The sequence below is a fragment of the Haematobia irritans genome, chromosome 2, assembly GCF_050003625.1.
Source record: "Haematobia irritans isolate KBUSLIRL chromosome 2, ASM5000362v1, whole genome shotgun sequence".
Taxonomy (NCBI): Eukaryota; Metazoa; Arthropoda; class Insecta; order Diptera; family Muscidae; genus Haematobia; species Haematobia irritans.
This window is the reverse complement of record NC_134398.1, coordinates 219,460,761-219,476,226: the sequence shown is the minus strand read 5'-3', so window position 1 is coordinate 219,476,226 and position 15,466 is coordinate 219,460,761. Positions and strand designations below refer to the sequence as shown.

Here is a 15,466-nt window from a genome sequence, read left to right as displayed (position 1 = left end):
AGATGATGTTAAGACCTTGCCATCGGCCGCAACCCAAGTAATTCAATTGTGGGTGACCGAACTTCTTCCAAAGTTTCTATGCAATCCCTGGTGGAGGGTCGCCGAACTTACGGCCGTATATACTTGTTTTTTTTTCAAATTTTTGGCGTCTTGTAGGGGCACAATGTAAGGACTTTTTCACTCAACACAATTTTTAATAATTTTTACATTTTGGTTGCTCTAGAGGAGGAAAGGCTTGTTTGGTAACCACGGTTACTACTGGTGCCAAAAACAAATCTACCAAAATTTGAAGAAAAACTTACCACAAATCTACCACACAAACATTTCTATAGGAAATTTTGTCAAAATTTTAATTCTAAACAACATTTTGTCAAAATTTAATTTTTATAGAAAATCTTGTCATAATTTTATTTCTATAGATTTTTTTTTTCAAAATTTTATTTCTATAGAAAATTTTCACAAAAAGTTATTGCTATAGAAAATGTTCTCAAAATTTTATTGCTATAGAAAATTTTCTCAAAAGTTTATTTCTATAGAATTTTTTTCTCAAAATTTCTATAGAAAAATTTTTCAAAAAAAATATTTTTTCAAAACTTTATTTCTATAAATCAAGAATTCTACCAATCTACCAAACAGAAAAAAAGCTACTATTTTTGGTAGAATTCTACCAACTGTGGCAACCGTGGTGGTAATGCAAATTTATGTTTACGTACACGCAAAAAAAAAAAAACGTTTGAAAAACGGGTACAGAAAACGTTTTTCTTTTGTTAGAGTTTTTTGAACTTCTTCGAAAATTTTATCACCAAAAAAATTCGTTTGTTACAAAATTTTTATTTTTTCAATAAAAAAAATATATTTTCGAACCAACAACACCGTCCATTTCGGTTATATCAAGCAGTGTTCTTTTCTGACTTTAAGTCTTTAATAAGACACATTTTACAGTTCATAGTAAAAATTTAATATATTAGTATGTAAATTTGAACATCATTTCGGAATCTTTCGAACATATCTGGAATATATGCAAAAAAAAAAAAACAAAAAAACTTTTTGGGGTTCGGCCGAAGCCGGGCTCGAACCCACGATCCTTGGCATGCAAGGCGGACGTAGCAACCACTGCTCCAAGGTGCCCAACTAACTGTTTGTTTCTGTTAAATAAGTTTTGTTTAATCAGCTCGTGGGCGCCGCAAGCTATGCTATATTAATATAACTTATATGGATAGTTAGCTATTGATGCCAATAACAGCTACGTAGCTCAGTGGATAGTGTGCTGGCTTACAAATTGCATGGTTCGCGGTTCGATTCTCCGTCCGCGACGGTAAGGTAAGGTAAAATTTTAAAAATGTATAAAATCTTATAATTTCTTCTACATTGTTTATATTACAGAAAAAGGCGCTAATAACTAAAAAAACCTCGTGGAAGTGGAAAAGATTTGAGGGAAAATGCAATTAGCCAGAAAAGATTGTTTTTTGAGTTAGTCTTTATGAAATTGTTTTTACATCCTGGAAAAGAGTAAACGCTTATCACAAACAGTATATACTTTTCTTCCAAATAATCTTCCATACAGCGAAAAGCAAATTAGAAACGAACTTTGTGTGTCTACAATTTCGTTTGGGAGGAAAGAATTATTTTTTTGCGTGTAATATATGTTGCAGTTTCATATGTTTTAAGATAATAAAGCATATAGAACCATTTTTGTTTCGTATTTTAATTTAACGAAAAATATCGTAGGGGAAATTATAGGGATTTTTTTGGGAATGTAGGGAACATTTTTTGTCCATGTAGGGTAAACGGAAAATTTTCCCTGGCAACACTGTTATGAACAGCTTTGTGTTATACGAAGGTCAGTAGTAAGTTACACAAAGCGATTGACTTTCCTACCACAGCTCTATGTTTAAAATTATTGTAAAATTTTATATTAGCAGAAAATTCCTAATCTAAAAATTAAGGTCCTTGAAGATATTGAAATTATTCAATAATTCAGATGCACGTTCAGGAAGCATTTCGGAAACAATAGGCTGCCTTTGTATCCCCAAAAATCTCCCTTTAGACCAACTATTCCAACCGTGGTCCTAACGGTTGCAAGTCTTTTCTGCTGGAACTGTGGGCTATGAGGTCCAAAATATTCGTCCCGTGACAATGTTTAAATTCAAGTTCCAATGATCATATGACAGGACCAAAAATGGGACTTGTATTTTGAAATGTTGCTATAATAATAAAAATATATGTACTAAAGTATTTAATATTTCAGTCACTCATCGTACCATTACTCTCACCTGTTATTAACTCATTAAAGAAATCCAAAGAAAAACATCAAATCATTCATAAAATAAATTCCCTTCCAATACATTTTGACCTATTATTAATTAAAAAAGATTTCGGAGTGCAACTAATTTCTAGGTATCCGTTTTTTTTTCTAAATGAAGCGCAGACATATTTCCCATAAATAAAGGAGCAAAAAAGGAAGACAAAGGAAAAATAATAACTCCTTTATTATAAAATGATATGGTTGTTAATGCTCTTAAGGTGATCATTTAAATCATTTATTCGTATCCATGTTAATTTGAAAAGAAACTACAGCAAAAACACCTCACAAAATACAAAACCGAATATTCGAAAGAAGGATGGATAGGCGGACAAATAAAAATATTAAAATACAAAAGGAAATACACTTAAAGAAATGGAATAGACAAATAATTTTAAACTCTTATTTAACACAAAATTTAAAGTTTCCTTCGAAATGTGACCACCATCAGGCGGCGAACTTCTATCCTATCATGGAATGCTGCCGCCATCCCATATTTAACGTAATGAAAATGGCCATCCATTTATAGACAACTTCCGGCAGGGTGTAATTTTAACGTGTGCCATCTCTGCTTTTCTCAGTGTATCTAGATGATCAACGAATATCTCATGCTTAGGCTTTTTGTGGTACCACGTACCAAACAAGACCAAACCAAAAAAACTCTACGAAATATTCAGACAATAAAATGCAAATTAAATGCTGCAGATTGCGTTAAGAACACAACACACATTATTTACTTAGAACCTCCTGCTGTGCTTCCGAATTAAGTTTAAGTCCGGAGGCTAAAACTAAAATGAGTTTTACTAATTTCTCCCTTGTCTGTTGGGCTTGATGGACATGCTTTTCGTTTTCCTTTTTTCCCCGGTTTTTTTTTTTAGTTTTCTTGCATTGAGCTGTTGAAGTCGACGACGACGGACTGATGACCAATTTCTTGAACAGCGAATCTGCAACCAGTTAACCTACTCGCCACCATAGTCATGCTATCACCATTTGTGGTGAATATTTTAAAGCCATGGCAAGGTTACTTGGCGATTGAAGTGGCTTCAACTTCATTACCATATCCTTACTTGACCAAACAAAAAAAAAAAAAAAACAACCCAGAACTCTGTAAACACCTTAACTAGTATGGACCGTTTTATAATAAACCCCAATGACCAAGGCAAAAAAAACCATGCCAAAAAATGTTGATCGATTTTAAATGAGATTTTTTTTTGCTCCGTCCATATCCTTTTTTTGGTTAGCCCTTTTAGGTTTGATGGCCACCGATTCTCGATATCTTTAGTGTGGGCCAAAAACATGAATCAAAAATATTCAAATGAGATATTCATGCGGTTTTTATGAAATTATTATCCTTATCCTATGGCGTTGTCCAGCCGGTTGCTGATGGTAGCTCTTAATACGGATACACCCCCAAATATGCTGCCAAAAATACTACCAACTGCCAGATTCATTTTCCATATGGCCAACATATCCAAAAATGTGCTTCCAAAAAGGCCATGACCATTCCATGATCTTTTGAATATTTTATTTTGTTTTGTACACTAAAAGAAAAGTTTGAAAACTCCATGAAGGTTTGGCTAGATTAGTAATCCATTGTGATAAAAAAAATTTACCAAAATTTAAAAATTTGCCAAATTTAAAAAATCGTAAAAAAATCGTTTTTCTGCAAATAATTTTATTTCTACAGAAAAATGTTGTCAAAATTGTATTTCTTTAGAAAATTTTGTTAAAATTTTATTTCTAGAGGAAAATTTTGTCAAAATTTTATTTCTATAGAAAATTTTGTCAAAATTTTATTTCCATAGACAAGTTTGTCAAAATTTTATTTCTATGGACAATTTTGTCAAAATTTTATCGAAATTTGATTTTCATAGAAAATTTTGTCAGAACTTAATTTCCATTGAAAATTTTGTGAAAATTTTATTTCTACAGAAAATAATATCAAAATGTTACTTCTACAAAAAATTTTTGTCAACATTTTATTTATATAGAAAATTTATTCACATTTTATAGCTTTAGAAAATGTGGTTAAAATTTTATTAATATAGAATATTAATAAATTAGAATAAATTTTAAATCTGTAGAACGTTTTGTTTATATAGAAAATTTTGTGAAAGTTTTATTTCTATAGAAAATTTTCTCAAAATTATATTATATATTATATTATATTTCAAATATTTATTTCTGTAGAAAACTTTCTCGAAACTTTATTTCCACAGAAAAAAATTTGTTCAATTTATTCTATTGAAAATTTTATCAACATTTTATTTCAATAGAAAGTTTTGTCAAAATTTTATTTCTCTAGGAAAATTTGTCAAAATTTTATTTTTTTTTTTTTAATTTAGTCAAATTTTTGTTTCTTTAGAAAAGTTTGTCAATTTATTTCTATACAAAAGTTTGCCAAAATTTTATTTCTATAAAAATTTTAAGTTTTTTGAAATTTTTGTCTCCATAGCACATGTTAACGCTAAATGCAAAATCGCCTTAATTTGAATACGTTTTTATTTTATTTTACGTCTGGCAACACTGTATCGGATATTTAGATAAGAATTAGTTACTAATCGTCTAAATATATTTATTTGATGTCTTATTTTATTTATCGAAATTTTGCAAAGTAATTGTCAAGTAGCGTCCCTTGGTATTCGCCATTTTTACAGTGTCAGTCCATAGTTGTACGTTGGCCAATGCGCCGTGATCTGGAGATAGATTTATAGTCCGAATATTTGCAAAATACATCTAGTGGTTTCCATACCAAAAAGTAGGTTTATTTTACCATCACTTTTTCGAAAATTGTTAAATTTGGTTATTTTGATGTAGGAATTTTAATATATATAATACACTTTGCCGTAATAAATCAAGCCTTTTGTTAAGCTGGTGTGTTTTATTCAAAATCCCCGTGGAAGCTGCTAGACCTGGCCGATTGCCTTCTTAACATTTTAAAATTCTTTTTGTATAATATATCATCTCCACCTGACTCACCTATAGCGCCAAATAAATTGCCAACCTCACAGTAAGTACTATGGATTCATACATTTCAAAGGGTCAAAACAAAAATGGTAATATCTGCCCAGTGTGTGCTAATCCCCCTGACACAAACATGGTCTCATGTATAAAATGCAATAGACTTTGTCATAAAAATTGCCTTATAACTGCTGATAAAACGAGCCATACTTGCCGTCAGTGTTCATTAGTTAGGCCATCGTCCCCAGCTCCTAGTGGCAGAAGTCATAGTTCTACCCGATCTCATCAATCCCAGTCACGAAGTATACAACTACAGCTACAGAGGCTCGAAGAAGAGCGAAATCTCAATTTGGAGTTTATAAGTAAAAAGTATAGCCTCCTTGAAGAAGCTGAAACCCATAATGATAGCAATTCGATTCGGTCACAATCAGTTCAAAATTGGGTAAACAGATTACCTAACGATCAACAGTCTGAAATAGCGCAAGAACAAGAAACGGCCCAAGAACCTACTAACATTCAATCACATGACCAGATAACCTATTTGGCCGATGAAACTTCATATTTTGATGTACCTCTTCAAACATGTCAAAACACAGCAAGCCAAATCAACATGCCACCCTCAGATCAAAATACAACAACCAATGTTAGTGCAAACTCTGTATTACAATACTCCAGCAATAGCGCTCATTCACCCGTAGATAACAATGTGGATACGACTGTCGCAAATAACACCACGGGTAGTGGAACAACGCACCAATCTACTGCACCCCAAGTGCCAAATGCCGTAAATGAACAACAAAACCATTCTTACCAAAATAGTGTTCCTCCACCTCCAGTTGTCGGTACCACTGTACCTGTAATGCATTCACCAAATCCACAAACATTTATTTATCAAGCGCCTATTTCGTCAACAATGCACGTACCATCAAACCATTTTTACAATACATCACTAGAGCCTTATAACAACACTTATTATTTACAACAAAGCAGCGTAAATGCGCGACAATCGATTCCAAAGGAATTGCCGATATTTTCTGGTCATCCCGAAGACTGGCCTTTGTTTATTTCTACCTTCGAATGGTCCACAGCAACTTGCTGCTTTTCTGATGCTGAGAATTTGATTCGATTGCAAAAATCATTGAAAGGTGATGCACTACATAGTGTCCAACATTTGCTAATTCATCCTTCCAATGTACCCGGTGTCATAGACGTGCTAAGAATGTTGTATGGTCAACCTGAAAAAATATTAAATGCAATAAGAAATAGAATAAATTCGTCTCCAAAAGTAGAGGAGAATAATTTGCAAACACTTACCTCATTTGCTATCAATGTTCGTAGTCTTCTTGCCACCATTAAAGCAAGCAACTTACCAAATGAACTGAACAATTCTTTTTTACTTCGGCAATTATTGCACAAACTCCCACCGTCGTATCAAATGCAATGGGCGACTCTCAAGCAACAGCTAATTGCCCAAAACAAAAAACAAAATTTGGAAGAGTTTGACAGTTGGTTGTTTAGCATTGGAATGACTGCCAGCACATTATCACTGGAATCCACCACTGTGAAGCAGAGTAATGGAAAAAATAGCAGCAGCGCTGCCAACGACAAACCCACCACAAGCAAGAGAGCTTTTGTTTACTCTCATAGTGATGATCGCCAGTGTGTTGTATGTAGCAAGAACAATTGTAGAAGTTTAGGCAACTGCCCAAAATACCAATCGTTGAATCGTGGTGAAAAATGGAATGTTGTGAGAGCACATAAATTATGTAAATATTGTTTGGGTTTGCATAAAGGAGAATGTAGAAGAAAGAAAAAATGTGGTGAAGAGAATTGCGAGTATTATCACCATTCTTCCTTACATCGTTACTCAGAACAACCAACACAAAATACGAATAAAGAAACGTCAAACCATAATCAAAACAAAGTAAATATTGTAAGCGAAGAAGCAATGAATAACTCACATAATAGTTTTGTGGCAAATATTTTATTTAAAATAATACCTATTAAAATATACGGTAACAATAAGAGCATTGAAACATTTGCCTTTATTGACGAAGGCTCGTCCATTAGTTTATTGGATAAATCAGTGGCAAGTGAATTACAATTGAATGGTATGGCGAGTCCCCTTTGTCTGCGGTGGACAGGAGGTATGCAAAGAAAAGAAAATAATTCAAAGAAATTGACCATCGAAATTGCAGGTTCTAACAAGAGCCGTGTTACTTTGGATGTCAGTACAGTGGATTCATTGAATTTACCCAGGCAGTCGTTGGATTACAAATTTCTAAGCCAACGTTATCGACACCTAAGAAATCTACCTGTACCAAGCTACGTGAATGCTGAACCAAAGTTGCTTATTGGGCTCAATCATTTAAATTTGGGAATTTCTAAAAAGACACGAGAGGGAAATACCAATGAACCAGTGGCTGTACGCACAGAACTTGGATGGCTTATATATGGCGTAACAGATGGATCCGTGAACACAAGTAAGCATTTCAATTTCCATATTTGTGATTGTACTGCAAGAGACAGCAAATTAGATGAGCTTGTAAAAAGTTTCTATACACTTGAGAGCATTGGTATTTGTACACTGGATCCGCTCAAATCTGAAGATGAAAATCGAGCGCTAAGTTTGTTAAATAAATTTATAAAACATAAAGCGGATGGGCATTATGAGGTCCCATTATTGTGGAAATTTGAATCTTTTAATTTACCAGACAGTTTTGATATGGCATTAAGAAGGCTAAAATGCCTGGAAAATAAATTGTTGCAAAATTCTGAATTGCTTCAAATATTTCGAGATACGATTTCTAAATATATATCTAAAGGATACATTCGCAAATTAGATGTGGTAGATGGGCGACAGGTTGATTCTAGGATTTGGTATCTTCCCATTTTTGCTGTCTTTAACAAAAATAAGCCCGGCAAGTCGCGTGTAGTGTGGGATGCTGCCGCAAAAGTAGGAGAACATTCGCTAAATTCATTTCTATTAAAAGGCCCGGATATGTTGGCTTCATTGCCATCTATTCTTTTTAAGTTCCGGCAGAAAAAGGTAGCTGTGTGCGGGGATATCGAAGAGATGTTCCATCAAATACACATCAGGCCAGAGGATCGCAATGTGCAACGCTTCCTTTGGAGAGACTGCAATCGAGAAAAATCGCCTGATGTGTATGTGATGGACGTCATGATATTTGGAGCTTCATGTGCTCCAAGTATATCCCAGTTTGTAAAAAATTTCAATGCGGATAAGTTTGTGGAAAAATATCCAATAGCTGTAAAAGCAATTAAAGAAAATCATTACGTAGATGATTTATTGGATTCTGTGGCTACGGATGAAGAAGCGTTGCAATTAATAAACGACGTTACATATGTGCATAGTCAAGGTGGTTTCAATATTAGAAACTGGGTATCTAATAGCGAATTGGTTAGAAACACGTATTCGAATCATATTGCCCATAGCGCTAAATGCATCAATGACAAGGACGAAGATAATAAAGTAGAAAAGGTTCTTGGTGTATTCTGGGAGCAGTACGAGGACGTAATTACATTTAAAATTTCGCCATGGCTTATGAATAGCGAGTTATTTATGAATCAAAGAGTTCCAACAAAGCGTGAAGTTCTTAGACTGGTCATGTCCATCTACGACCCCCTTGGTCTAATAGGACATATAACAATGTACGTAAAGATTTTAATGCAAGAAGTCTGGCGTTCAAAAATTGGGTGGGATGAACCCATTCCTACGCCATTATTGATAAAATGGGCCCAGTGGTTGCAAATTTTGCCTAGTATACAAAACATTAAAATAGAAAGGTGTTATCTGAAATGTTTAAAGAATTATGATGGTGTTGAGCTCCAACTCCACACTTTCGTGGATGCCAGCAAAGATGCGTACGCAGCTGTATGTTATTTTCGATTAAAACAAAATGAACACATTATTTGCTCATTGATATCCGCTAAAAGCAGAGTTGCGCCCATGAAAATTACATCTGTTCCTAGACTAGAACTTATGGCAGCGTTGATAGGAGCACGATTATCCAAATTTATTTGTGATAATCATGAAATAGTTATTTCGAAGAAATATTTTTGGAGCGATTCCAAGACGGTGCTCAGCTGGATTAACTCTGATCATCGGAAGTATAACCAGTTTGTTGCATTCCGCATCACAGAAATTTTGGAAATTACATCAGCTAGCGATTGGAATTGGGTTTGCAGCAGTGACAACGTAGCCGATGATGCCACGAAATGGGCGAAGATTCCCACGTTTTTGAGTACTAGCCGATGGTTTAGTGGCCCGGAATTTATTCACAGACCTGAAGAACTGTGGCCCGTAGTTAAAAATATTTCTAGCGACACAGACGAAGAGCGTATACGTCATATACATCACATATCTAAACGGGAAGCTATCTACGATGAATTGCGGTTTTCCAAATGGAATCGTCTCTTGAGGGCTGTTGGATATGTGTATAAATTTATTGCAGTATGTCGCAACACTACATATCGATATGAAGGATTGTCTCATGACGATTTAGCTAAGGCTGAGATTCAAATATATAAACAGGTTCAATCAGAATATTACTCTACGGAAATTTCGGCATTGGGTTCAAGTTGTCCAGTTTCAAAATCAAGTGAGATATATGCAAAATCACCCTATTTGGATAATGGCGTATTGCGAGTCGAAGGTAGAATAGACTTGGCGAATGTTACAACAGAGCAAAAACGCCCGATAATATTACCGAGAAACAGCTATACTACTAAACTTATTATTATGCATTACCATGAACGCTACCATCATTTGAATAATGAAACTGTCGTAAACGAAATACGACAGAAGTACTCTATTTCAAAACTTCGTGCTACTGTTAAATCTGTTGTACGTTGTTGCCAATTATGTAAAATATCAAAGGTGATTCCTAAAAATCCTCAGATGGGAAGATTACCCCATGCTCGTGTAGCAGCTTACACTGCCCCATTTTCGTATACAGGGCTAGACTTTTTCGGACCCATTCTGGTAACCGTAAACAGACATAAAGAAAAACGCTATGGCTGTTTGTTTACGTGTCTTACGATAAGGGCAGTTCATATCGAAGTGGCACACTCTTTGACAACAAGTTCTTGTATTTTGGCGATTCGAAACTTTATGGCTCGGAGAGGAACACCTCGCGAATTTTACAGCGATAACGGCACTAATTTCATAGGAGCTGAAAGGGAGTTGCGTGAGGCTATTTCGGAAGTTGACAAGAACGAGTTGATCAAAGCATTTACAACTGCCAACACTAAATGGATTTTCAATCCTCCTGCTTCACCCCACATGGGAGGCGCTTGGGAGCGGTTAGTCCGCTCGGTAAAAGTGGTTTTATACAAAATTATGCCATTCCGATATCCTACAGATGAACTTCTTTTAAGCATGTTAATGGAAGTGGAGAATGTTATTAATTCGAGGCCGCTTACGTATGTTCCGGTAGATGAAGATACAGAAGAAGCTTTAACCCCGAATCATTTTCTCACTGGAAGTTCTAATGGGCTTAAACCTATGTCTACACTAGACGACAGCGGAGTTTTATTGAAGCGAAATTGGTTAATTTCTCAACAATATGGCAACATATTTTGGAAGAAATGGCTAGCTGAATATCTGCCGTCGCTAACGTGTAGAACGAAATGGCACGAAAAATCTAAACCTTTAGGTCAGGGGGACTTAGTAATCATTGTTGATCCTTCTTTACCTAGAAATGTATGGTTGCGCGGTAGGGTACTTGAGACGAGGTTGGCACAAGATGGTCAGGTCCGAAGCGCTACGGTCATGACAAAGAGAGGCATAATGGAGAGGCCTGTGACGAAGTTGGCAATTTTGGATGTGGCTGGTCGAAATAAGTCTGACAATGAAGAAACTTCTTGCCATACTCCGGGGGGAATGTTAACGCTAAATGCAAAATCGCCTTAATTTGAATACGTTTTTATTTTATTTTACGTCTGGCAACACTGTATCGGATATTTAGATAAGAATTAGTTACTAATCGTCTAAATATATTTATTTGATGTCTTATTTTATTTATCGAAATTTTGCAAAGTAATTGTCAAGTAGCGTCCCTTGGTATTCGCCATTTTTACAGTGTCAGTCCATAGTTGTACGTTGGCCAATGCGCCGTGATCTGGAGATAGATTTATAGTCCGAATATTTGCAAAATACATCTAGTGGTTTCCATACCAAAAAGTAGGTTTATTTTACCATCACTTTTTCGAAAATTGTTAAATTTGGTTATTTTGATGTAGGAATTTTAATATATATAATACACTTTGCCGTAATAAATCAAGCCTTTTGTTAAGCTGGTGTGTTTTATTCAAAATCCCCGTGGAAGCTGCTAGACCTGGCCGATTGCCTTCTTAACAGCACATATTATCAAAATTTTATTTCTACAGAATTATTTTTTTAAATTCTATTTCTACAGAAAAGTTTTTTTAAAATTTTATTTCTACAGAAAAAAATTGTCAAAATTTTATTTCTACAGAAAAAGTTTGTCAAAATTTTATTTTTATAGAAAATTGTATCAAAAATTTTATTTTTGTAGAAACTGTTATTCTATAGAAAAATTTGTCAAAATTTTATTTCCATAGAAAATTTTGTAAACATTTTATTTCTATAGAAAATTGTGTCAAAATTGCGTTTCTATAGAAAATTTTGTTCAGATATTATAGCTGTTGAAAATTTTGCTAACATTTTATTTCTATAGAAAATTTTGTCAAAAGTTAATTTCTATAGAGATTTGGTTTCAATAGAGGTTTGGCTAGATTAGTAATTAGTCCATTGTGCAAAAAAAAAAATTATCAAAATTTAAAAATTAAAATTTTACCAAAAATTTGCTAAATTTAAAAAATCGTAAAAAATTGTTTTTCTGCAAAAAAAAAATTATTTCTACCGAAAAATATTGTCTAAATTTTATTTCTCTGGAAAATTTTATTAAAATTTTATTTCTATAGAAAATTTTGTCAAAATTTTATTTCTATAGAAAATTTGGCCAACATTTTATTTCTATAGAAATTCTTTCAACATTTTATATCTATAGACAATTTTGTCAAAATTTTATTTCTATAGAAAATTTTGTCAAAATTTTATTTCTATAGGAAAATTTGTCAAAATTTTATTTTTATAAAAAATTTAGTCAACATTTTATTTCTGTAGAAAATTTTGTCAAAATTTAATTTCTATAGAAAAGTTTGTCAAAAATTTATTTCTGTAGAAATTTTAAGTTTCTTGAAATTTTATCAAAATTTTATTTCTGCAGAATTTTTTTTTTAAATTTTATTCCTACAGAAAAATTTTGTGAAAATTTTATTTTTATAAAAAATTGTATCAAAATGTTTATTTTTGTAGAAATTTTATTCCTACAGAAAAATTTTGTGAAAATTTTATTTTTATAGAAAATTGTATCAAAATGTTTATTTTTGTAGAAAATGTTATTTCCATAGAAAATTTTATCAAAATTTTATTTCTATAGAAAATTTTATTTTATTTCTATAGAAAATTTTGTCAACATTTTATTTCTTAAAAAATTTTGTCAAAATTTAATTTCTATAGAAAAGTTTGTCTTCAATTTATTTCTATAGAAATGTTAAGTTTTTGAAATTTTGGTCTCTATAGAAAATTTTATTTCTGCAGAAAAATTTTGTTAAAATTTTATTTCTACAGAAACATTTTGTGAAAATTTTATTTTTATTGCAAATTGTATCAAAATGTTTATTTTTGTAGAAAATATTATTTCCATATATTTTGAAATATTTTTCAAAATTTGATTTCCATAGAAAATTGTGTCAAAATTTTATTTCCATAGAAAATTTTATTTTATTTCTATAGAAAATTTTGTCAACATTTTATTTCTTTAGAAATTTTTGTCAAAATTTAATTTCTATAGAAAAGTTTGTCAAAAATTTTTTTGAAATTTTTGTCTCTATAGAAAATTTTATCAAAATTTTATTTCTGCAGAAAAATTTCGTTAAAATTTTATTTCAACAGAAAAATTTTATTTTTATAGAAAATTGCATCAACATTTTTATTTTTGTAGAAAATGTTATTTCCATAGAAAAATTTTTCAAAAATTTATTTCCATAGAAAATTTTGTCAAAATTTCAGTTCTATAGAAAATTTTGTCAAAAATTGCATTTCTGTAGAAAATTTTGTTCAGATGTTATAGCTGTAGAAAATTTTGTCGAAATTTTATTTCTATAGAAAATTTTGTCAAAAATTAGTTTCTATCGAAAATTTTGTCAAAATTTTATTTCTAAAAAATTTTTTGTCAAAATTTTATTTCCAAAGAAAATGTCAAATATTTTTGTATAGAAATTTCAAGTACCTCTTAGTTGGGGAGAATATTTTGGGAAAACTTTATTTCTTTAGAAAATTTTATCAAAATTTAATTTTATTTCTATATAAAATTTTTTTCTATGTAAAATTGTCTCAAAATTTTATTTCTATAGAAAATTTTCTTAAAATTTTATTTCTATAGAAAACTTTATTTCTATAGAAAATCTAGGTTTTTTGAAATTTTTGTCTCAATAGAAAATTTTATCAAAATTTTATTTCTGCAGAATTTTTTTTTTAATTTTATTTCTACAGAAAAAGTTTGTGAAAATTTTATTTTTATAGAAAATTGTATCAAAATTTTTATTTTTGTAAAAAATGTTATTTCCACAGAAAATTTTTTCATAATTTTATTTCCATAGAATTTTATTTCCATTTGAAAATTTGATTTCCATAGAAAATTTTGTCAAAATTTTATTTTTATAGAAAATTTTATTTTATTTCTATAGAAAATTTTGTCAACATTTTATTTCTTTAGAAATTTTTGTCAAAATTTAATTTCTATAGAAAAGTTTGTCATAAATTGTTTGAAATTTTTGTCTCTATAGAAAATTTTATTAAAATTTTATTTCTGCAGAAAAATTTTGTTAAAATTTTATTTCTACAGAAAAATTTTGTGAAAATTTCATTTTTATAGAAAATTATATAAAAATTTTTATTTTTGAAGAAAATGTTATTTCCATAGAAAAATTTTTCAAAATTTTATTTCCATAGAAAATTTTGTCAAAATTTTATTTCTATAGAAAATTTTGTCAAATTTTTTTTTTTCTATAGAACATTTTGTCAAAATTTCATTTCTGTAGAAAATTTTGCCAAAAATTGCATTTCTATAGAAAATTTTGTTCCGATATTATGGCTGTCAAATTTTTTTTTTTTCTATAGAACATTTTGTCAAAATTTCATTTCTGTAGAAAATTTTGTCAAAAATTGCATTTCTATAGAAAATTTTGTTCCGATATTATGGCTGTTGAAAATTTTGTCGAAATTTTATTTCTATAGAAAATTAATTTCTATCGAAAATTTTGTCAACATTTTATTTCTAAAAAATTTTTTTGTCAAAATTTTATTTCCAAAGAAAATGTCAAATATTTTTCTATAGAAATTTCAAGTACCTCTTAGTTGGGGAGAATATTTTGGGAAAATTTTATTTCTTTAGAAAATTTTATCAGAATTTAATTTTATTATTCATATAGATTTTTTTTCTATGTAAATTTGTCTCAAAATTTAATTTCTAAAGAAAATTTTCTTAAATTTTTTTTTTCAATAGAAAACTTTGTCATAATTTTATTTCTACAGAAAATTTTGTGAACATTTTTTTTTCTATAAAAACTTGTATACCTTTTTTGGTAGAATTGTACCATATATGGCAACCGTGAGTGTGATACTAAGTGGCAAACTTCTCTCTTATTAATGAGTGCTATTTTGATTCTATTTTTAGAGCAATGGCAAGGGACCTCCTTTTATTTTTTACAGCCGAGTCCAAATGGCTTCTCACATTACGGTGAAACTATCAGCATTACGGAGAGGGAATAATCCAACTGTGATTGAACTCATGACCCTTTGTATGCAAGGCAGTTATGCCCACGATGGCTCGCAGAATTTCCATTGAACGGCAAGTTCCCTACCACTGAAGCGCGGATTTCGATCAAACATGGCCTGACTGTATTTAATTTAATTAACATTATTGCTGTTCTCATCTCATGTTATTTTCTTTAAGTGTAAAATTCACTACAATTTCTGGCCATACATTCAACCAAAAAAACAAAAAAAAAACAAACTACAACCAAAAATATTCCCTTTTTGGGATTTTCGAACTATATTCAGGCCTAACATCTTTTTTTGCATATATCAGCTAT

General features: G+C 31.1%; 1 protein-coding gene across 1 annotated transcript; it reads left to right on the top strand.

Moving 5' to 3' along the window:
- Positions 1-5,321: 5,321 nt before the first annotated feature.
- Positions 5,322-15,219, top strand: LOC142225291 (uncharacterized). The gene is made up of 2 exons (XM_075295067.1): positions 5,322-11,006; positions 15,049-15,219. The coding sequence occupies exons 1-2, from the start codon at positions 5,322-5,324 to the stop codon at positions 15,217-15,219; spliced, it is 5,856 nt and encodes a 1,951-aa protein (XP_075151182.1).
- Positions 15,220-15,466: the final 247 nt, after the last annotated feature.

Bases quoted from the DNA above. Each gene is read 5' to 3' on its own strand.
- LOC142225291 (XM_075295067.1), top strand. From the start codon at position 5,322: ATGGATTCATACATTTCAAAGGGTCAAAACAAAAATGGTAATATCTGC. The intron at 11,007-15,048 runs GTACTTGAGACG...TTCTATTTTTAG, and splicing joins ATGTATGGTTGCGCGGTAGG to AGCAATGGCAAGGGACCTCC.